This window comes from Arachis ipaensis, chromosome B8 (assembly GCF_059453495.1).
Source record: "Arachis ipaensis isolate K30076 ecotype BB chromosome B8, ASM5945349v1, whole genome shotgun sequence".
NCBI lineage: Eukaryota > Viridiplantae > Streptophyta > Magnoliopsida > Fabales > Fabaceae > Arachis > Arachis ipaensis.
The window spans coordinates 41,821,851-41,846,091 of NC_142443.1; the positions used below are offsets into that span (position 1 = coordinate 41,821,851).

A 24,241-nucleotide genomic window follows, 5' to 3' on the forward strand; every position below is an offset into this window, starting at 1 on the left:
AAATCCAAAGAAACAAAGAAGACCTTCCTGTTTGGCCAAAGAGATTGCTGCTTGAATAACTTCCAAATTGAGAATTGCATACCTCAAAACCAGCCACAAGTGCTACAAAGAAGAAATAAATGTGATTGCTTCTTTATAATACAGAGACATTTTAGGAAACCTATGTAGAGAATCAGTGAAAACTTACTCTTGAGAAACTTCGATGCATTTGGAAATGTCTTCAATAGCTGAGAAGTTTCAGAAATAAATATATGAAAAGGATTGATCACATTTAATAAAAAATCATGCTTTGTAAGAAGACACTGATGTAACAAATAATTTTAGTAGAAGAACCTCGGGTATCTTCTTTTCTTCTACAAAAGCAATTGAGATCTCTGCATGGCATATAATAAACTCCACTGCTCCAGCACCTGAGCATACACATACATATGAATGCTAATAAAAGTCAAACTTTGAAAAAAAAATTAAAATACTAATACAGAAGATATTCTTGGTATGAAAAGAACCTAGGAACAAAAGTTATAAACACTAAGGCTTCTGATATAGTATATCTATTATCAATGAGATTCTGTGTTCTTTAAACTTGGGACAATGAATTCAAACTTAAAAGAATCTTTTAAATGATTAGTCATGCTAAAGAAGTTAAGGACTCACCTAATGTATCATACAAAGGAACACAATAAAGTCCATGACCATTACAGGCCTGTAGTTATGTTGCGCTTAGTCAACAAGAAATATTGAGAGGATGACGAAACAAAATGTGAAAGCGAAGAAATGAAAATGAACCTCCATGCTTATTATCCACCCAGGGCAATTGGCACCATAGATACCGCATTTCACTCCCTGAAAATTGGCATCATATTGATTAATCTCAGACTGCAAGAGATGATTCTTCCCTAAGAAAAATAAAATAACTAAATGATCATTTCTAAGCTCTTCATGAAAAAGCGTTGCAAGACACTGAAGTTCTTTACAGATTTCTTCAGCATAAAATGAGGTTACATATAGTTGATCATTGAATCTAACTTAATAAAAAATTAGAGAACTAACACCGAAAATAGAGAAGAATCCTATAAATCCATGTCAGTCATGAAGAAAGAATACAAAATTGCAGGATAACACAGAAAAATAAACAAAAGTAGTGATAACACCCACAATACCTTTCTTCCTTCATCAATCTTTGAATTGAAGACCTATATCATTGAGAAAAGTAGTGAATCATCTACAAATGCTGAGCAAATTTTTTATTGATGAAAAAATCAATTGAAGAACGAAAGAGAGAGAGAGAGTAACTGATTTTGATTGAGCACGATCAATTGAAGGCAGCAGCAACAACGGCACAGAGAGACGAAGCGATTGATGAAATATGATGAATTGATTATGCTAACTAGGTTTCAGTGATGCGATTGTTATTAACAAATGCAAATTCAGAATTTCATTATGAAAATAGTAGATACAACAACTGCAAAAATAAGTATAATAATCAGAGAGACTGAGAGGAATTTACATGAACAGGATGGCGCGGTGGCGGGCTCGGCAGAGGAGGAGAAGAAGAAGAAGAAGCTCTGCTCTCCGATAGAGGACGGCGGGTTTTCTCAATCGTCGGAGAAGAAGAAGCTCTACTGATCTACTCTCTGCCTCTCTCCGTGACGGTGACTCCGTCTCTGGTCTCTACTCTCAAGCGTTGGAGAAGAAGAAGCAGCAGCAGCTTCACTCTGAACTTTGAGTCTCTGGAGGTTTGGGGTTAATATTTGGGAAATTGATTGAAACGAAGGACGCAGGTAATAAACGCGGCCATAATTTTTTGTTGATAAAAATCGACAGCAAGTTCGTCGATTTTAGTTAAATTAAAAATTAACATATTAACCGTCAATTTTATATAATAAATTTATAGCGTCCATCCTATTTTAAAAGAAGATCTCCATCGTTAAAATTTATCGACGACAAAAATTGTCGATATTATAATTATTAAAATAGACAACAGATCCGTCGATTTTAAAGAAAAATAATTATCACCCATTGTAAGATCCGGTTAATTAACGGCTAATTAACCCATAAATGAGAATTTATTCTAGAAAGCCAAAAATGTTATTTTTATGGCTTAATATGATAGAGGAAATTGAGACGAGAATTTCGATACCAATTTTATAGAAATCGGACCAAGATTGGACCGAACGGGCCAAACCGGGCCAACCGGACCCAAAGTGGGCCCTTGGCCCAACTAAACTAAACCAAAACCCTAGTTTTCAGCACTCTCTCTCCTCATTTGAGACACTAAACACGCTGAAATGGAGGCCATGGAGGGAAGAACACTCTCTCAAGTTCTATCTCTCACTTGATCTTCAAACCACCATAACTTTTGATCTAGAGCTCCGATTGCCGCTCCGTTTGCGGCCACGCGTTCACCGCAGAGAGCTCTACAAAACCCATACAATTAATCTTGAGGTAAGCCACGTTTTACTGTTCGAAATTCCAGCCCTTGATTTCGAGTTTTATGAGTAAAAATGTTGAGATTTTGGGTTCTTTGATGTTATAGGACCCAACTCTCTTGAAGGAGAAGGTTAATCTTGTCTCTTTGGACCTTGGGTGTGGTAAGATTCTCAACCCTAGTGTAATTTGTTGTTCTATGAGGTTTGGGCATTGAGATGTTGTGTATGGGTATGATGATTGTGGCTTAGGTTGTGTATATGTGAATATTGGAGCTTGATTGGTGATTTTGGAAAGCTTGGAAGAGGGTTTTGTGTGATAAAATCTGTTCTTGGAGGTGTTGATACCTTGAGAGCTTGTGGACAAGTGGTCTGGAAGTGCTCCGGTTGAGCTTGGGAAATTGGCTAAGGTATGGTTTCGGTTTCCCGTATCTAATATGTAATGTGGTAGGAAATACTTAGGCTAGAGGCCCTAAGATAGGCATTGAATTGATGATGTTGTGGAATGGTTGAGATATATGATGTGATCATATGTGTGATTATGAATATTGATGCCTTGATTGTGTGATATGTGAGAAAATGCATGTTGTGATATATGCTTGATGAATGATTGAGGTTGAATTGATGGGTGGTGCCATATTGTTGGTGAGTATGATGATTATGTATAATGATGGTTGATTGGAAATTGATATTGTTAGAAATTGGGATGAGAAGGATGTATGACATAATATTGTGTTTATCCTTTGGCCTTTTGATTGAGAAGTGTTAAAATGGTTGGAGGTAGTTTTGAGAATTTTGGTAAAATGTCAATGCGTGAGTTGAGGATGGCTTGTTGTTGAATTTGGTACACTTTGATTGATTTCAAAGAAAAGGGATGAAATTGGCATGTTTTAATTGATTTTGAAAAGAGTTGAAAGTAGCTTGTTTTGAAAATGACACTTTGTGGTTTTGAATGAAAATATGGTTTTTGGGCATACTTTGACGGGACATAACTTGGACTACGGATCTTTGATTTGTGCCAATTCTGTTTAGAAATGAAATTGGATCCGGGATGTCCATGCCGTTCGAAGAACGGGTGAAAAATGATTTAAAATGAGAGAGTTATGACCGTCGGAAGATTGGGGGTTGAATCTGTGAATTCTGCAGCTTTTAACTTAGAAAATTTTTAGCAGAATGACCCCTCGCGCATAGGCGCACTTGGCGCGTATGCGCCGTTCTTCGAGAAAGCATCATCCACGCGTGCGCGTGGAGTGCGCGTACGCGTGGCCCTGTTTTCATCCCAAAGTTGATTTTTGAGTTTTAAAAGCCAAACTTCATACTTCTAAGCCTCCAATCTCACCACTTATGTCTTAAATCATTATGATATGCCTAGCATAAGGAAAAAGGGCTAGTGAATGTGGTAACTTGCGAGTGAAGCAAGGGAAAAATGAATGATCCATGAGGATCAAAGATGATTATGTGAGATGTGGAGGATGGCGGTGGAAGTGCTTGTTATGCCATGGGCCGAATGGCCGTAATTGTTAATGAATTGGCTGGTTATGGATTTAACCGTGAGCCGGATGGCTGGATTATGCCGTGTGGCGGCGGAGCCATGTTTATGGCTAAGTATAAATGCATATATGTTGTTGAATGAATTGTGAATGTTGGCACTTCCACCATTGGAGATGAGGGTTTCCCTGGGTAGTAGCAATGGCTAGCCACCATGTGCTCCAGGTTGAGACTCGAAGCTCTGTTAACCCAATGTCGTAAGTGTGGCCGGGCACTGTGAAAGGCCCGGATGAGCTCGCCCCCATAAATATTCACCAGTGATGGTGATGGATAAATATTCACCAGTGAGGGTGATGGATATGGATCATGATTATGATCAAGTTTATGATGAGTATAACTCGAGTTGGGGATGCACGACAGAGGGACAGTCCAATGGCTAGCTACCAGGACTTGTCGGGTTGGCTCTATAACCGACAGATGATATCATCAGCCACTAGGGACAGGCATGCATCATAAGCATACTACATGAATTGTTTGAGATTGCCTATTTGACTGCATATTACTTGCTAATTGCCTAAATGCCTTATCTGTTCCTATTTGTAAAATCTCTTGTCTGATATAACTGTGTTTGCTATATTATACTCCTGCTGGTGGTTGGGAGGTCTGAAGGAATTGGAAAGGGAAGTATTAGTTAGACTGAAGAATCTTTAGTCAGTTGCCACTTACGGTTTAGCTTGTTTATAAGCTTTGATATTATCTGAAGGAAGTTCTAGGATTGCCTTCGGCTTTCCTCTATTATTATGTATTATATATGTGGAAGCTGTTACCGTGCTGGGGACCTCTGGTTCTCACCCATGCGGATTTTGTGGTTTTCAGATGCAGGACGCGAGGCTTCTCGTTGAGGCATGCTGGAGACTTCTGGATTAGCGAAGATCCTTTGTTCTCGGGACTCTGTTTTGGGTTATATATCTTGTTTAGATACTTTTATCTCCATTAAATAATACAAACTGTGATGACTCCTTCTAGAGGGGATTTTTGGAGAATAGGTTTTCTGTATTTGTGTCCCTTTGGGTTTCCTTTGGGGTTTCCTTATTTTATCATATGTATATATTGCTATGCTCGGACCGGTTCTCTTCGCAGCCGGGTTTTGAGTCTTGATATTCTTGTTTTTAACACTCTTTATATATATGATCTCGCGTTAGCTTATCCCGGTTCGTTACGTTGTCGATCGGAGTGTTGCCCGTTCGAGTTACGGTTTTTGTTTACCCCCTTTTTCTACAAAGGCTCCTAGTTATAATCAATTATTCATACTACTATACGTACTAAATTTTTGTTTTAGAGGTCGTAATACCTTGCCATCTCTGAATTATGACTTAAGCATAAGACTTTGTATGGTAGGGTGTTACATTATGGTATCAGAGCAGTTCGTTCCTGTAGAGCCTGAGGAATGGACTGACTATGCTTCTGTGCATTCTCTGTATGTGTGTTATGTGCTGTTAGTATATCTGCTTGATATAATTGGCATAAACGTTCATGAGCATGCATTTGGGACTTTGAAGCACTAGACTTCCAATATTGAGACTGATCAACTTAATATCGATTGTTTGGTGTGTATAGGGAGCAGATGGCACCTCGTGGACGCGGTAGAGGCCGTGGGAGAGGACATACGAATGCTCGTACGCCGGAGACTAATCCTAATGACCCGGTGAACTTTATGACTGCGTTGGAGAACATGGCTGCTGCTATGCAAGCCACTGCTAAGGCTCTTGGTCAACAGATGAACAACCATGGTAATGACGGAGGTGGAGTTCAGGGTCCGATGACACTGGCGAACTTTTTGAAGGTTAATCCCTCGAAGTTCAAGGGAACTACTAGCCCGACTGAGGCCGATACATGGTTTCAGGCTATGGAACGAGCACTACAAGTGCAGGTGGTGCCTGAAGGACAGCGTGTTGAGTTTGCTACCTATTTGCTCACTGGTGAAGCGTCGCATTGGTGGCAGGGTATCTGACGCCTCTTGCAGCAGGGTGATGACTATATCACCTGGGATGTCTTCCAAGAGGAGTTCTATAACAAGTACTTTTCGACTTCTGTTAGGACGGCCAAGGAGCTTGAATTGTTGCAGCTGAAGCAGGGTACTATGTCCGTATCTGAGTATACTGACAAGTTTGAGGAGCTGTTCAGATTCTCTCGTATGTGTCAAGGGACTCCGGTAGGATATGAGGAATGGAAGTGTGTTAAGTACGAAGGAGGACTCCGGAGTGATATTTTCGGTTCAGTGGGGCCAATGGAGATTAGGACTTTTTCCGAATTGGTGAACAAGTGTAGGGTTGCTGAAGAGTGCGTGAAGAGGGCAGCCGTTGAGAAAGGAAGTCACAAAGGATCATTCCCACAGAACCGAGGGAAGAGCTTTGCACCTAGAGGTCCACCCTTCAAGAGGGGAGGTTCTTTTAGGAGGCCCAACAACAACAACTCCCAAGGGAAAAGGTTTGGGAAGCAGCCTCAGAATGATCAAGCTTGTACTAGGTATGGAAGTCACCATCCGGGAGTACCATGCAAGGCCGGATGGGGTTTGTGCTACAATTGTGGAAAGGCGGGGCATAAAGCCGCAAGTTGTCCGGAGAAGCAAAAGCAAGGTGCTGGGAAAGCACAACAGACTGGTCGGGTGTTCACCACCTCAGCTGTGGGTGCAGAGGGATCCGAGACACTCATTCGAGGTAACTGTGAAATGGCTGGTCAAACTTTAAATGCTTTATTTGATTCGGGAGCATCGCATTCATTTATTGCATTTGAGAAAGCCCATGAGTTAGGATTGAAGATCGTAACCTTAGGTTATGACTTAAAAGTGTATAATGCTACCCATGAAGCCATGGTAACTAGACTAGGATGCCCGAAAGTTTCGTTTAGGTTCAAGCAGCGTGATTTTGTCCATAATTTAATCTGCTTACCGATGATCGGTCTTGATCTTATCTTGGGATTGGACTGGTTATCTGAGAACCATGTCCTGCTTGATTGTTCTACAAAGTCGGTGTACTTTATGCCGGAGGATACAGAAGGGCCGGTTGTGGTGAATAATTATTACTTGAATTCGATGATGGTGAACTGTTCTGGAATCGAATGTCAGGGTATCCTGTTGTTAACCGCGGGTGTTTCGGGTGATGATCAAAGGTTGGATCAGATTCCGGTAGTGTGTGAGTTTCCGGAAGTGTTTCCCGATGATATTGAGGAATTTCCACCTAACCGAGAGGTCGAGTTTGCTATTGAATTGGTGCCTGGGGCGGGACCAATCTCAAGTGCTCCTTATAGGATGTCACCGTTAGAGATGGCCGAGCTAAAGTCTCAGTTAGAGGAATTGTTGGGTAAGAACTTTATCCGACCAAGTGTTTCCCCGTGGGGTGCTCCAGTGTTACTGGTAAAGAAGAAAGATGGAAGTATGCGGCTCTGTGTGGATTACAGGCAGCTGAACAAGGTCACCATAAAGAATAAATACCCATTGCCGAGAATTGATGATCTCATGGACCAGTTACAAGGAGCTGAGGTTTTCTCTAAGATCGATTTGCGATCCGGTTATCACCAGATAAGGGTGAGGGGTGAGGATATCCCTAAGACCGCTTTCAGGACTCGTTATGGTCATTACGAGTATACTGTAATGTCCTTTGGGTTGACGAACGCTCCTGCAGTATTCATGGATTACATGAATAGAGTATTCCGTCCGTTTCTGGATAAATTCGTTGTTGTCTTCATTGACGATATACTAATTTACTCCAAGACTGAGGAAGAGCATGCGGAACACTTGCGGACCGTGTTGCAGATTTTAAAGGAGAAGAAACTCTATGCGAAACTGTCTAAGTGTGAATTCTGGAAGAGTGAGGTAAAGTTTTTGGGTCACGTGGTGAGTAAGAAGGGAATAGCCGTAGATCCAACCAAGGTAGAAGCTGTGATGGATTGGAAGCAACCAACCACAGTAACTGAGATAAGGAGTTTTCTGGGTTTAGCTGGCTATTACCGAAGGTTCATCAAAGGCTTTTCGCAATTAGCTTTGCCGTTGACAAAGTTAACTCGCAAAGACACTCCGTTTGTTTGGACTCCTGAGTGCGAGGAGAGCTTTCAGACATTGAAGAAAAAGTTGACCACTGCACCTGTGTTAGTGTTACCTGAGCCGAACGAGCCTTTTGAGGTGTACTGTGATGCATCGTTAAAGGGCCTAGGGTGCGTGCTGATGCAGCATCATAATGTGGTGGCGTATGCCTCACGACAGTTGAGACCTCACGAAGTTAGTTATCCTACGCACGATTTGGAACTCGCTGCGGTTGTGTTTGCCTTGAAGGTGTGGAGGCATTATCTCTATGGGGTTAAGTTCCAAGTCTTCTCCGATCACAAGAGCTTGAAATACCTCTTTGATCAGAAAGAGCTTAATATGAGGCAAAGGAGGTGGATGGAATTGTTGAAAGACTATGACTTTGAGTTAAATTACCATCCTGGAAAGGCGAATATAGTGGCGGATGCGTTAAGTCGAAAGTCGTTATATGCGTCTTGGATGATGCTTCAAGAGGAGAAGTTGCTCAAGGGATTCGAGAGTCTAAAAATTGGTGCTCGAGAAGTATCTGGAACCTTGTGTTTGAGCCGATTAGAAATCTCGAGTGACTTTAAGTCCGAACTCCTAAAGGCTCATGAAAATGATGAAGCGTTATGGAAGGTGTTACCGGCTATCGAGCAAGGAAAACAGTGGAGAGTGTCGGAAGAAAAAGATAGGTTATGGAGATTCAAGGGTAGGATCATTGTGCCGGATGTTGGCACTTTGAGGCAAGATATATTAAAGGAGGCACACAAAAGCGGATTCTCCATTCACCCGGGGAGTACTAAGATGTACCATGATTTAAAGGCGATGTTTTGGTGGCCGGGTATGAAGAATGATGTGGCGAAATATGTTTCAAAGTGCTTAACTTGTCAAAAGGTAAAGATTGAACATCAAAGACCTTCCGGGATGTTGCAACCCTTAGAGGTTCCGCAATGGAAGTGGGAAAGTATTGCAATGGACTTTGTGTCGGGATTGCCAAGGACTAGGACTGGTTTTGATGCTATCTGGGTGATCGTGGACCGACTGACGAAGTCAGCTCACTTTTTACCCGTTCGGATGACTTACACCCTTGAGGATCTAGCTCGGTTATACATAAAGGAGATTAAGCTTTTGGAACCCGATTAAGCTTGAGTACAGCTTACCATCCTCAAATAGATGGTCAATCCGAGAGGACGATCCAAACACTAGAGGATATGTTGAGAGCTTGTGTTTTGGACCAATCGGCGAGTTGGGATCGGTATATGCCGTTAGTAGAGTTTGCATACAATAATAGTTACCATGCGAGCATCGGAATGGCTCCGTATGAGGCTTTGTATGGGAGAAAATGTCAATCTCCACTATGTTGGTATGAAGCTGGAGAGAAAGGCTTGTTGGGACCGGAAATGATAACTGAGACCACTGAACAAGTCAAGAAAATTCGAGATAGGATGCTTACGGCGCAGAGTCATCAAAAGAGTTACGCCGATCAAAGGCGGAAGCCCTTAGAATTTGAGGCAGGAGATCATGTTTTCCTGAAAGTTACTCCGACCACAGGAGTAGGTAGAGCGATTAAAGCAAAGAAGTTGAATCCTCGATACATTGGTCCATTTCAGATCTTGGAGAGGATTGGGCCGGTGGCGTATCGGGTGGCTCTACCACCCCATCTTTCAAACCTGCACGACGTATTTCACGTGTCGCAGCTTCGAAAGTACACTCCTGATGCTAGCCATGTGTTAGAACCCGAATCGGTTCAGTTAAGAGAAGATTTGACGCTTCCAGTGGCTCCAGTCAGAATTGATGATACTAGTATCAAACGGTTGCGTGGAAAAGAGGTTTCATTAGTCAAAGTGGCTTGGAGTCGAGGCGGTGTTGAGGAACACACTTGGGAACTTGAGTCGGAGATGTGAACGGATTATCCGCACTTATTCTCAGGTAATTGAATTTGAATTTGAATTTTGTGGGCAAAATTCCCAATTAGGTGGGTAGAATGTAAGATCCGGTTAATTAACGGCTAATTAACCCATAAATAAGAATTTATTCTAGAAAGCCAAAAATGTTATTTTTATGGCTTAATATGATAGAGGAAATTGAGACGAGAATTTCGATACCAATTTTATAGAAATCGGACCAAGATTGGACCGAACGGGCCAAACCGGGCCAACCGGACCCAAAGTGGGCCCTTGGCCCAACTAAACTAAACCAAAACCCTAGTTTTCAGCACTCTCTCTCCTCATTTGAGACACTAAACACGCTGAAATGGAGGCCATGGAGGGAAGAACACTCTCTCAAGTTCTATCTCTCACTTGATCTTCAAACCACCATAACTTTTGATCTAGAGCTCCGATTGCCGCTCCGTTTGCGGCCACGCGTTCACCGCGGAGAGCTCTACAAAACTCATACAATTAATCTTGAGGTAAGCCACGTTTTACTGTTCGAAATTCCAGCCCTTGATTTCGAGTTTTATGAGTAAAAATGTTGAGATTTTGGGTTCTTTGATGTTATAGGACCCAACTCTCTTGAAGGAGAAGGTTAATCTTGTCTCTTTGGACCTTGGGTGTGGTAAGATTCTCAACCCTAGTGTAATTTGTTGTTCTATGAGGTTTGGGCATTGAGATGTTGTGTATGGGTATGATGATTGTGGCTTAGGTTGTGTATATGTGAATATTGGAGCTTGATTGGTGATTTTGGAAAGCTTGGAAGAGGGTTTTGTGTGATAAAATCTGTTCTTGGAGGTGTTGATACCTTGAGAGCTTGTGGACAAGTGGTCTGGAAGTGCTCCGGTTGAGCTTGGGAAATTGGCTAAGGTATGGTTTCGGTTTCCCGTATCTAATATGTAATGTGGTAGGAAATACTTAGGCTAGAGGCCCTAAGATAGGCATTGAATTGATGATGTTGTGGAATGGTTGAGATATATGATGTGATCATATGTGTGATTATGAATATTGATGCCTTGATTGTGTGATATGTGAGAAAATGCATGTTGTGATATATGCTTGATGAATGATTGAGGTTGAATTGATGGGTGGTGCCATATTGTTGGTGAGTATGATGATTATGTATAATGATGGTTGATTGGAAATTGATATTGTTAGAAATTGGGATGAGAAGGATGTATGACATAATATTGTGTTTATCCTTTGGCCTTTTGATTGAGAAGTGTTAAAATGGTTGGAGGTAGTTTTGAGAATTTTGGTAAAATGTCAATGCGTGAGTTGAGGATGGCTTGTTGTTGAATTTGGTACACTTTGATTGATTTCAAAGAAAAGGGATGAAATTGGCATGTTTTAATTGATTTTGAAAAGAGTTGAAAGTGGCTTGTTTTGAAAATGGCACTTTGTGGTTTTGAATGAAAATATGGTTTTTGGGCATACTTTGACGGGACATAACTTGGACTACGGATCTTTGATTTGTGCCAATTCTGTTTAGAAATGAAATTGGATCCGGGATGTCCATGCCGTTCGAAGAACGGGTGAAAAATGATTTAAAATGAGAGAGTTATGACCGTCGGAAGATTGGGGGTTGAATCTGTGAATTCTGCAGCTTTTAACTTAGAAAATTTTTAGCAGAATGACCCCTCGCGCGTAGGCGCACTTGGCGCGTATGCGCCGTTCTTCGAGAAAGCATCATCCACGCGTGCGCGTGGAGTGCGCGTACGCGTGGCCCTGTTTTCATCCCAAAGTTGATTTTTGAGTTTTAAAAGCCAAACTTCATACTTCTAAGCCTCCAATCTCACCACTTATGTCTTAAATCATTATGATATGCCTAGCATAAGGAAAAAGGGCTAGTGAATGTGGTAACTTGCGAGTGAAGCAAGGGAAAAATGAATGATCCATGAGGATCAAAGATGATTATGTGAGATGTGGAGGATGGCGGTGGAAGTGCTTGTTATGCCATGGGCCGAATGGCCGTAATTGTTAATGAATTGGCTGGTTATGGATTTAACCGTGAGCCGGATGGCTGGATTATGCCGTGTGGCGGCGGAGCCATGTTTATGGCTAAGTATAAATGCATATATGTTGTTGAATGAATTGTGAATGTTGGCACTTCCACCATTGGAGATGAGGGTTTCCCTGGGTAGTAGCAATGGCTAGCCACCATGTGCTCCAGGTTGAGACTCGAAGCTCTGTTAACCCAATGTCGTAAGTGTGGCCGGACACTGTGAAAGGCCCGGATGAGCTCGCCCCCATAAATATTCACCAGTGATGGTGATGGATAAATATTCACCAGTGAGGGTGATGGATATGGATCATGATTATGATCAAGTTTATGATGAGTATAACTCGAGTTGGGGATGCACGACAGAGGGACAGTCCAATGGCTAGCTACCAGGACTTGTCGGGTTGGCTCTATAACCGACAGATGATATCATCAGCCACTAGGGACAGGCATGCATCATAAGCATACTACATGAATTGTTTGAGATTGCCTATTTGACTGCATATTACTTGCTAATTGCCTAAATGCCTTATCTGTTCCTATTTGTAAAATCTCTTGTCTGATATAACTGTGTTTGCTATATTATACTCCTGCTGGTGGTTGGGAGGTCTGAAGGAATTGGAAAGGGAAGTATTAGTTAGACTGAAGAATCTTTAGTCAGTTGCCACTTACGGTTTAGCTTGTTTATAACCTTTGATATTATCTGAAGGAAGTTCTAGGATTGCCTTCGGCTTTCCTCTATTATTATGTATTATATATGTGGAAGCTGTTACCGTGCTGGGGACCTCTGGTTCTCACCCATGCGGATTTTGTGGTTTTCAGATGCAGGACGCGAGGCTTCTCGTTGAGGCATGCTGGAGACTTCTGGATTAGCGAAGATCCTTTGTTCTCGGGACTCTGTTTTGGGTTATATATCTTGTTTAGATACTTTTATCTCCATTAAATAATACAAACTGTGATGACTCCTTCTAGAGGGGATTTTTGGAGAATAGGTTTTCTGTATTTGTGTCCCTTTGGGTTTCCTTTGGGGTTTCCTTATTTTATCATATGTATATATTGCTATGCTCGGACCGGTTCTCTTCGCAGCCGGGTTTTGAGTCTTGATATTCTTGTTTTTGACACTCTTTATATATATGATCTCGCGTTAGCTTATCCCGGTTCATTACGTTGTCGATCGGAGTGTTGCCTGTTCGAGTTACGGTTTTTGTTTACCCCCTTTTTCTACAAAGGCTCCTAGTTATAATCAATTATTCATACTACTATACGTACTAAATTTTTGTTTTAGAGGTCGTAATACCTTGCCATCTCTGAATTATGACTTAAGCATAAGACTTTGTATGGTAGGGTGTTACACCCATTCCTTTGTCGGCAATGTGGCTATAGGAGAAAGTTGTTGAAAGTTGCTAAAATAATAGACAGCATTGTCGTCGATTTTAATATTTTATTTTTAATAATTAATTTCTTTATTTTATTGACGTCAAGTCGTCGAAAAATATCGACGAAAAGTTTGGCCGTTGATTTTTGGCGTCGATAATTATATTATTTCTTGTAGTGAGATCGACACTGTTTCTGTCTATAATATGAGTTTGAGAATTTTACATTGTTACTAAAATTGACAACATTTTCGTCGATATTATTATATAAAATCGACGCCATTTATGTCGATTTTAATTTGAAAAAAAGCAACGCCTTTAGCGTCTATTTTATACATTAAATCCACACCATTCATTTTATTTAAGAAAGCAATCTGAACTGTTTAAATTTATCGACAGAAAGGTTGTCGATATTTTAAATATAAAAATAGACGCCATGTCCGTCGATTTTAAAATAAAAGTATTTTCGTCTTCCGGTTCGTCGACAATATGACGATAGTTAATAGGGATTTAATGCATCATAAAAAAATTGACGAACAGGCCGTCGATTTTATTATTTTATTTTTATTTATTTTTTAAAAAAATATCGACAGCAAGCCGTCGAAAAATATTAACGGGAGAGATAGCCGTCGATTTTTTGCGTCGATAAATACGCTTTTTCTTGTAGTGAACTCACATAAGTTTTTGAGTTGATGCCGCCATTACCTAATCATTACAATTTCGGAAGCACATGGCACCGCTGCCCGCACCCGTTGCTAAGCATCTTTAACATTAATATTGAGCTTGTACCTTTTTTTTTTTAATAAAAATATTCAACACATTAAGGCGAAGCATCGATAAAAAAGTACTAGACAGATAAAATAAATTAATTCCTAATCATTTTTGACAATGTCATCAATAACCCAAAAGATCAAATATCACTCTATTTTTTGTAACTTCTAATCGACCTATTGACTACTTCCACAACACCTGTTTTCCTCATCTTTTAAATCTGAATCATGCACTGCTTCATCCCTCATCAAACATATACCAACATGCTGCTTACCACTCCTATCCAAATTAGCGTGAATCTCATTAATTGCACTTTGTGAAATATTTCCTTTCGGTGTGCTGTTCAGACAATTGTACCTGTCTGGTGATAGGACAATTCATTTGCTACTAATAGAGAAAAAGAAAAATTAAGAATGACATTTTTTTGTTTTCTATGGTATTTTTAATTCGAAGGGCCAATAATTATTTTGTCGTGGACCTGAGCTCAATTAAAGGATTTAAATGAGTTGTTGCATGTATAAGATAGAATTTTTAAATCTTAGACACTTGTTTAAGTAGACGAGACATCAGCTGATCACCGAACTAACCAAATTAGTTATTAAAAATGATATTTTATTTAGTATATTCTATTGAAGTTATGATGTTTGTTTAAGTGTTTGATCAAACATCATATTTGAAAAGGATAAATATGTGAAAACAATAAAAAAAATAGTCATTCAATAATTATGAATTTTGAATGTGTATTTGACTTTTTTTAATGTAAAAATTTGTCGAAATTACAATTATGATGACAATTTTTAAAATGCCATGAGAAATTTAGGGTTATTAGGATATTAAGTTCCTTAAATTAAATTTATTGTAAAATTAAAATTTATAAACAAAGTTATTTTATATTGATATTAAATATTTTGTGTCACTAAAACTAACATTAGTTAAAATGATAATTTTTGAATTAATAATTTTTAAGAATACTTGTAATTTTAATTATAAAAGTATTGTTTAACGAATATAAATATTATCACCATAACTGCAATTATCTTATATTTACTCATATATCATCATCATAAGTACCCTAAAAACTAAAATCCTCTTATTATTTACTTCATATGTTTCTGTACGGTACTCTTTTTTTTATCGATTATTTGTTTAAATTTCCTAGACATATGGCTCTTAAAAATATGAGCCAAATTTGTTTGGACAGACGGACAATTTATTTATCTGAGTTAAACGGACATGTTCTTATATCTAAAATTAGATCCGTAAAAATGAAAAATTAGATGAGATAAATCCGATTAGTTCACAAACTATCAAATTAAATGGGCCAGTCCACAGCTAAATAGCTAAATAAGTAGTTTGTTTAATTTTTTTTCCCTTTGCATTTCAATACAAATTTAACACGATTCTGATTTTTCCTGTAAATCAACCTAAAGATTTGACCCACCACAAAAAGAAATTGTTTAAGATTTTTTTTTTTTGGGTGTATATATAAGTGATTTAATTTTTGTCATAAAGCTTTTCTTTTCTATCGAGAAAACTGTTTTTGTGAGACTAAAACATGTTATTTTAAATAAACTCTTTTGTTTTTCAAAAAACAAAAAATAAATAAATCAGCCTATATAATTCATCAAATTGATCGTAAATAATCTATATCTTAAAAATTAAGACCCATAAATACATAAGAATTAAACAGGCCAACTTGCCAATAAGCTATTATTCAAATATTAATTTTTAATGTGTAATCTTCTAATTGAGTTTTAAGTCATAAAAGTTTAGAGCAATAAGCAGTCGCGGATATATATTCAGCTTCAGCCGTAAATAGAGTGACAGTGGCTCACTACTTGCTTGACCACATGTTTAGTGAGCTTCCAAAGAAGCAACACATTTCGGAAGTGCTTCTTCTATCCACTCGATCTCCCGCATAATCTGCATCACAAAACTCCACTGCATAAAACTCATTAGATTTAGGATACCATAAGCCAAGGTCACATGTGCCTTTAATATATCAAATGATTCTTTTAACGGCCGAAAGATGGGATTCTTTTGGGTGAGATTGAAATCTAGAACACACCCACACTTTGAACAATATCAGGCTTAGAGGATGTAAGATACATAAGTGATCCTATCATTCCTCTATACCTTGTTTATCCACATCTTTGCTATTTTCATTCTTGTCAAGTTTAGTGTCTGAATGCATAGGGGTTCTCATTGGTTTGGAATTTTCTAAACTAAATTTCTTGATTAACTCTTTGGCATATTTTTCTTGGTGAATAAATATACCCCTAGGAGTTTGTTTGATTTGAAGACCAAGAAAGAAAGTTAATTCTCCCATTAAACTCATTTCAAACTCACTAGTCATTAGTTTTTCAAACTCTTCACACAAGGATTCATTGGCCAATCCAAACACAATGTCATCCACATAAACTTGAAAAAGTAAGATATCATCATTAGATAATTTTATAAACAAAGTAGTATTGGTGGTATCCCTTTGAAAATTATTTTCCTACAAGAAGGCACTAAACATTTCATACCAAGCTCTAAATGCTTGCTTAAGGCCATAAAGGGCCTTTGAAAGTTTAAAAACATTATTTGAAAAATCTTTGCTTTCAAAACCAGGGGGTTGAGCCACAAATACTTTCCTATCTATAAAGCTATTAAGAAAGGCACATTTGACATCTATTTGAAACATTTTAAATCCTTTGTGGGCAGCATAGGCAAGAAGCAACCTAATTGCTTCCATTCTTGCTACCGGAGCAAATGACTCATCAAAGTCAATGCCTTCCTCTTGATCGTAACCTTGAGCCACTAGTCTAACCTTGTTATGAATAACACTACCATCCTCACCCAATTTATTTTTGAAAATCCATTTTGTACCGGTTACCTTTTTACCATTTGAATTCGATACAAGGGTCCAAACCTCATTCTTTTCAAATTGTGATAGCTCTTCTTCCATGACTTTAACCCATGAGGGGTCTTCAAGAGCTTGCTTCACATTGAGGGGTTCTAATTGGGACAAGAAGGCAACGTTTCTTGCATCCGCTTGCTTCTTTCTTGAGGATCTTGTAGTTATGCCTTGTGAAGGATCACCAATGATGAATTCATGAGGGTAATCCTTAAAAAATTTCCATTCACGTGGCCTTTGAGGAATGGTTTTTCTTTGAGTAGTTTCAGTTGGCAACTCTGCTCTGGATTCTTTGGCTTGTTCAGGATACAAAACAGAAATGTCTCCTCCATTCTGAAGAGATATTTCTGGATAGATAGATTCAACAGTTAGGACAAATTTGGAATTTTCTTGATTGGCTTGATGGTTCACATCAGTTTCACTACCTGCATCATCATCTAAAAGAGCGTTGGGAATGGAGTTAGAATCACAAAAAGACACATGTATGGATTCCTCAATAGTTCTATGTTCTTTGAGGTAAACCCTAAATGCTTTGCTAGTGGTGGAGTATCCAACAAACATTCCTTCATAAGATTTTGGATCAAATTTTTCAAGATTTTCTTTATTATTAAGTACAAAACATTTGCATCCAAAAATATGGAAATACTTAAGATTAGGTGGGGTTCCTTTCCAAAACTCATATGGAGTTTTCTTTAAACCTTTTCTAATGATGGTCCTATTTAGAATATAAAAAGCTGTGTTTACAGCTTCAGCCCACAAAAACTTTAGAACATCATTTTCACAAAGCATTGCTCGAGTCATTTTTTGAAGGCTTCTATTCCTTCTTTCAACAAGCCCATTTTGTTGAGGTGTTCTTGGGCATGAAAAGTTATGTGCTATTCCAAATTCATCACAAAAATGTTCAAAATCTTGATTTTCAAACTCCTTTCTATGATCACTTCTTAAGTGGGCAATTTTTAAATCTTTTTCATTTTGGATATTTTTGCAAAGAGAAGAGAAAGCATAGAACGCATCAGTTTTGTGAGCTAAGAAAAGAACCCAACCAAATCTAAAGTAATCATCCACCACTACCAAACCATAATGTTTTCCTCCTAAACTTTGAGTTTTAGTAGGACCAAAAAGATCAATATGTAACATTTCCAATGGCCTTTTAGTAGAGATTCCATCTTTGGATTTAAAAGATGATCTTACTTCACTACAAAAAAAGGGTTTAAAATGACATTAATAATATGGCGGTTTTATAGATCCACCATAATATTCAGATACTATGGCGTATTATGTTATTGCCGTAATTAGTTTGCGTAAAATGGCGGTTTTTGATGATTTTGGCGGTTTAAAACCGCCATTATCTGGGTCCATGATTTAAAAAAACCCACGCACTCTATTTGATTCCAACCCTAATTGCGAAACTAATGCACTGTTTCTCTGTAAGGTAATGACATTACCACTGGGATCTACTCTGCGTGCGATCTGCTCCAGCAACAACTTTCTTCAGCAAGGATCTCCTCAGTGGCATTCTCCGACTAGAATCTCTTCGCCGTTCACCGCCATTGTTCATCTCCTCACCGCTGCTTTCAATGAGCTTCTACGATCTTGTTCTAGCTTCGATCTAAAGGTTAGCCATTGCCTCTCATCCCCTTGTTGCTCGTTTATCACCTCGCTGCCGCAACAACATTGTTGTTGCCTTTAGTGAGCTTCTACAATTTGGTTCCGCTTTTTCTTCACTTTTGTGTTGACGTCCTTGCTCTCACCGTCGAGAACTTCCTCGAGCGCCACCTTCAGACTCTCCTCTTCAAGGCCGGCATGGCCAAGTCAATCCACCATGCCAAGGTCCTGATCCGCCAGTGCCACATTAGGTCTTCCTTTCTTTTTTTACTTTTTTTCTAAAATTTATGGTTTTTAAATTCCTAATTTAATATCAATTGTTGTTTGCTTTTGCTTACTGTCAAATTAAAAATCTAATTTCCTTGATTTCTAGGCTTTTGATAAAATTTTATAACGTCAAATTAACCTCTCTGTATAATTGCTCTTAGATATATAATATCAATATTACTGAAGGTATAGGATCATCACAATTATATAGAGTGGTTTAGTTTAATCAAAGTAGATAAAAAAAATCACTCAAAAATCTAACCGGAATGCCTTATTAGCTTAAAAATATTATGAAAATATTATTAAATTTTGTGATTATAGAACATCTGATGTTCAATATAAAATTAGACGGATAATTCCTTCTGAGTATTTTTGTTTGCTGAAATAGGAGATCTTATGTTATGTTTTGATATTTGATTTGGTAATTGAAAGTTGAAACACTTGCCTGATTTGCTTTCTATATGCATGTATGTACTATAATATAATTGCAAGAATATAATTGGATCTTATGGAAAATCAATTCTACATAGCTTTTGGTGCACTTGTTCATGTTAATTTTTGGTATTTGGTCTTGCCTTGAATAACTGAGTTCACCAACATGTTCCATGTTACTGTAAGTGAACTAGATTCCTTGTCATCATAAGTAATTTGAGTTCATCTTAACATCTGTGTAAATTGCATGCTCAGAAAAATAAAAATAAAAAATTTAATTGTCATTGGTATACGTCCTTTTAGATGAAAATCTCTTGGAGCAATCCAGCAGGTTTTAAATTCCTTTCCCTTTTCATTATTTTACTAGAGAAGGTGAATGCAGCAATCAATGACATGGCATCCTAAGCTAAAGCAAATGCATCATAGTCTCGAAAAGGTAGGTTAACAATCAATTTTTTTTTTAGATGTAAATTGTAAAGTACATTCTTTAAATTCTTGATAATTTGTTCTATAATGTTCATGAAGTTGGCAGAAAATTTATGGGAGAAAGTCCTGGTGAGTGAAGCATCAATTTTCATCTTAATTTGATATTCTTTGTTTCATTTATGGTGACACTAACTGTGAGTATTCTTGTCTATCCGTCTCAAATTTGCTTTATTTCTTCCAAACAAAGAAAAGAAAAAGTGAATCCATGATTATTGATTTGTTTCCATTCTTATATTATAAATGTTCTGTTTTGCTATTCAACGATTCACTTCTGATAATGATTATGTCCTTTTTCTTTTATTTCATTTGATTTGATATAATTTGGTACTTCTAAAGTTGCTTGTAATTTTCAATTTTTTATTGATTCTTAATATGAAAGCTCATGCTTTATATCTTACTATGTGGTAGATTGTTTTATTGAAAGCATTAAATTTTTTTTGCTTTAAAATTCATTTTTATTTTACTAGCACATAACCTGCTCGATAAAATGCTTCAACTAAATTCTGTCCTTATCAATGCTTTTATTACAGAACTGGAACCTGATTCTCCGGTTATCCAGGTGATAACTATGGATTCGGATCCTCTAAAGTTTGAATTTTACTTTAGAGAGTAAAGTGTGATTTCTCACCATTAATTTCATAGGTGGGACAAATAATAAATATAAAAGAGAAACTATTCAAAGATACAAAATCACACTTTACTTTCTAAAGTGAATTCAAACTTTAGAGGATCCAAATCCGATAACTATGATCTTCTTAAGAGGTTATTTTGGTTATTTAAAAGTTTACTTTATGTTATCAACTAATATTTTTCCATTGCAGTGTGATTATGATCCTCTTCAATTGTCAACTATTTCATTAATGGAGTATAAATTTTGATTCCACTTACATATTATGGAGTTTAGCCTCTCATGAAAGTATTTTATCAGTTTAGCTTTAATTGATGACCAATGTTAATTTTGAAAAGAATGATACAATTTTATTTTATTTGGAAGAACCAGTATTTCTTATTTGATCTCTAATTTGTGGAGCATTGAAATGTACGTTTTAGATAGTATTTCTTGGGAGTTTAGAGAGTGAGGAGTAACCTTTATTTTTTCTTCAATCCTTCTGATATGGTGTTTAATTGGTATGTGATACATGCTGCAGTTGACTTGCCGCCATGGTTCTCTGTGCTGTCTATAGCATTGAACTCAAATGTGGACCTTATAAGTATATTCACTTTATACTTCTTTGTTGGTAGGAATGATGATTGTTAATTGAATTCATTTCATGTTATTCTATTTTGATGTCTTGTCTTATGATGCCTCATATTGTATTGGTTAAAGTTAAAATGAAATAGCGCTCTGATTATCGTAGCTCTCTAAGACATCATCTTATTGTGTGATCGGTGGGCTCGTGAATATTTTTTGCTTCTTTCATTTGTTCGTATGCACACTATTTCAGGATGTCTCAAGAATTGAAACAGCTCCACAGAGTATGTTGCCAATCATATGCTTTAGAGATGGAAGTCCTCCACTGCCAGATGCCTTATCAATGACGAATTTAGCAATCTCAGGTAGGCAACAAATTTGTTACACTTTTTCTTAAAACCATAGTTCTAAAATACAACTTCCATCTTAATTTCTCTCTACTCTGAACTTGTATACTTATTTTTAATAATTTTTAATAGTTCACTTTTTTTCGTTCCTTTTTTTTTCAGGGATAAATGGTCTTGATATAGGCTGTGTTTTCTAATGCAGAAAAATATCCCCATGACATTGACAAACAATCAGGTATTTTTGTAGCTCCATTTTACTTTATAGCAATATCTTTGATCATAGTCATAGATGCTTATGATGATATCAAATTTCAAATGCCGAGGGGTTTTGCTCCTAAAAGCTTAAGTTGTTAAGGCACATCATTGGTTTTAAATCAAGTTTCCTGCATGCTCCTCAAAATTGACTTTGTTTGGCTTGAGGAATGGATAATTTGACTTTCATAAAGAAGTGGAGTAGGAATACTTAGCCTCTGAATTACAGTTATATAGACACTTTAACTGTTAGATGAAGGCATAAGATTATTTTTATATCTATAACACCATTTTATTAGTGAATAAGGGTTAGTTTGTAGGATTATTTGGTGGCGAAGAGAATTGATGATGGTGAGCTCATCAAGAAATTCCATGTAATGACTGAGATATTGTATCTTATGCATTTGTTCTCCAACTTACTAAGGAATTTACCATTCTACTTGTTTATTTTCTTGACTCAGCTTCTGCTCTTGTGATCGAAACCATGGAGGCTTTGACTATAGCATTAAAATTGTAACTCAACAAGGTACTTGCTTACCAATTCCCAAATGTATTGATAGAATAATAGAATATATAGCCATAGGAAGATTATAAATAGGAGCAGATGAAGAATCTAAATTTGTCAATTAATTCAACTATCAGAGTGAATAACTACTACTATTTGCACTTTTTATTTTAAGCAGATGGAAAAATTAGATATATACGCAAGTCCAGATATTTTGATAATTTCATTAGACAAATTAATGACGGTAAAAACTACCTGGGGAAAAAAGAGGTAAATAAGCTTAGTTCATAAATAATTATATTACAATTTTATACACTTTTTATCAATATCATTAGAAAAAGAGGCAAGGCTAAATAAACAGGCGATGAATAATGATTAATGATCTGGCAGGTACTTCTTGGGGACATGGGAGTAGGGAAGACAAGTTTGGTTCTTAGATTTGTGAAAGGCCAATTTTCTGAGTACCAAGTTACTCTTAGTTATTGCATTTTCTTAATATATTATATGGCTATTAGTGTTGGGAATGGATTAACCTTATTCTATGTGGAAGGATGCAGGAATCAACAATTGGGGCAGCATTCTTCACTCAGGTTTTGTCTTTGAACGAAGCCACTATCAAATTTGATATATGGGACACAGCAGGGCAGGAACGTTACCATAGTTTAGCCCCTATGTACTATCGTAGTGCTGCTGCTGTCATTGTTGTCTATGACATTATAAGCATGGTACTAACTACTAACTCTATTAATCATCTCATCACTAATCACTTGTTTCAATATTCGCTTATATCATTCCATTGTTTATTACCCAAATGATCCTTAAATGAACCTCTTGAATTCATTTCTATATAAGTAAACTTTACAGTTGTTTCATATCTATATAATTTTTAAGTGTTTTTATATGTTAGAATAAAAATAGAACATTTTTGTAGAAAACTAGTCTTCACATTTAAAAGCTGAGGTTCATGGAAATTAGATGAAGCAAAAACATCCACATTGTTTTTAGGGGGGGGAAAAAAGTAAAGTCCATACATGAGAAGCAGTGCACGAAAAATAAAACAAACGTGATGATTGATTTGTAAGTGATGCATTGTGTAACCAGGAATCTTTTGCGCGAGCAAAGAAGTGGGTTCAAAAAATGCAACGACATGGTAAGTTTGTCTATATCTCATAAATAAGTAGTGAGTAACTAGGATTCTAACTCAATTTATTTGATAAACCATGTGATCAGCAAATCCGAGTTTGATAATGTTTTTGGTGGCTAACAAGGCTAATTTGGGAGCGGAGAGAAAGGTTACAAATGAGGTATTTCTTTTTGATATATATGCTTACATTACAGTGCAAATTTAATGAAAGAATTAGGTTTTGGGTGGTGAAACAGTGATGCTTGTTTCTTGTATATGCAGGAGGGTGAAGAATATGCGAAAGAAAATGAATTATCTTTTCTTGAAACTTCAGCAAAAACTGCACAGAATGTGAATGAGCTCTTCTATGAAATAGGTAGGCGGTGTTAATCTCTAACTTTACCATCAAATAAACCTGAATGAATGATCGAATGTGTGTGTTTCTTTCCTTTTCTTTTTGCAGAAAAGGGATTGGCAAAAGCAAACCCTTCACACCAAACCGGAATCAAGCTGCATATCATACCTCAAGAAACCAGAAGAAGAAGCTTGTTTTGCTGTGTTTAGTTAATGTTATTATCAATATAAGTTGAATCTGCATTTCATTTGTATTCCAGAAGCTTCTAACTTGGTATTTTCCTACTTTTAAGATGGATGAATAAAGAAACAAACCTGCAAAGTAACCCCAAACCGCATGCAATAATTTATTCATCACCTGATTATTCAGGCTTGCCTCTTTTTAAACCATATTAACCATATTTGCACTTATTAACCATTAAAATATGGTTTTTAGCTTTATTTTGCTAATGAAAAAAATTATTTGTTTAACACGGTAAAAACGACGGTTAAAACTACCTTTCTAAACTAAAAAAATGTCACTTTTACCCGGTCAAAATGGCGGCTTATAATTTTCATTTTAAACAACATGAAATGCCATTTTAACATGGTAAAAATGATGGTTTCAAATACCATTTTAACCAATAAAAATGCTACTATCAGGGTAAAAACGGCGGTTTAAAATGTCGTTTTAACCAACAAAAATGCCGTTTTAATCTGGTAAAAACGGCAGTTTCAAATGCCATTTT

General features: G+C 37.2%; 1 protein-coding gene, 1 long non-coding RNA gene and 1 pseudogene across 2 annotated transcripts; 2 read left to right on the forward strand and 1 right to left on the reverse strand.

The window, feature by feature from the left end:
* Window positions 1-19: 19 nt before the first annotated feature.
* Window positions 20-349, reverse strand: LOC148547817 (uncharacterized). Its single transcript, XR_015896102.1, has 3 exons — window positions 334-349; window positions 188-227; window positions 20-102 (listed from the first exon to the last, which is right to left on the reverse strand). It is a non-coding gene; the product is annotated as an uncharacterized LOC148547817 (long non-coding RNA).
* Window positions 350-5,538: 5,189 nt separating this feature from the next.
* On the forward strand, window positions 5,539-14,462 carry LOC148547818 (uncharacterized; annotated as a pseudogene).
* Window positions 14,463-21,876: 7,414 nt separating this feature from the next.
* LOC107613767 (ras-related protein RHN1-like) lies at window positions 21,877-23,723 on the forward strand. Its single transcript, XM_021109353.2, has 9 exons — window positions 21,877-21,905; window positions 21,993-22,057; window positions 22,215-22,306; window positions 22,427-22,504; window positions 22,594-22,761; window positions 23,138-23,186; window positions 23,267-23,340; window positions 23,442-23,535; window positions 23,623-23,723. The coding sequence occupies exons 1-9, from the start codon at window positions 21,877-21,879 to the stop codon at window positions 23,721-23,723; spliced, it is 750 nt and encodes a 249-aa protein (XP_020965012.1).
* Window positions 23,724-24,241: the final 518 nt, after the last annotated feature.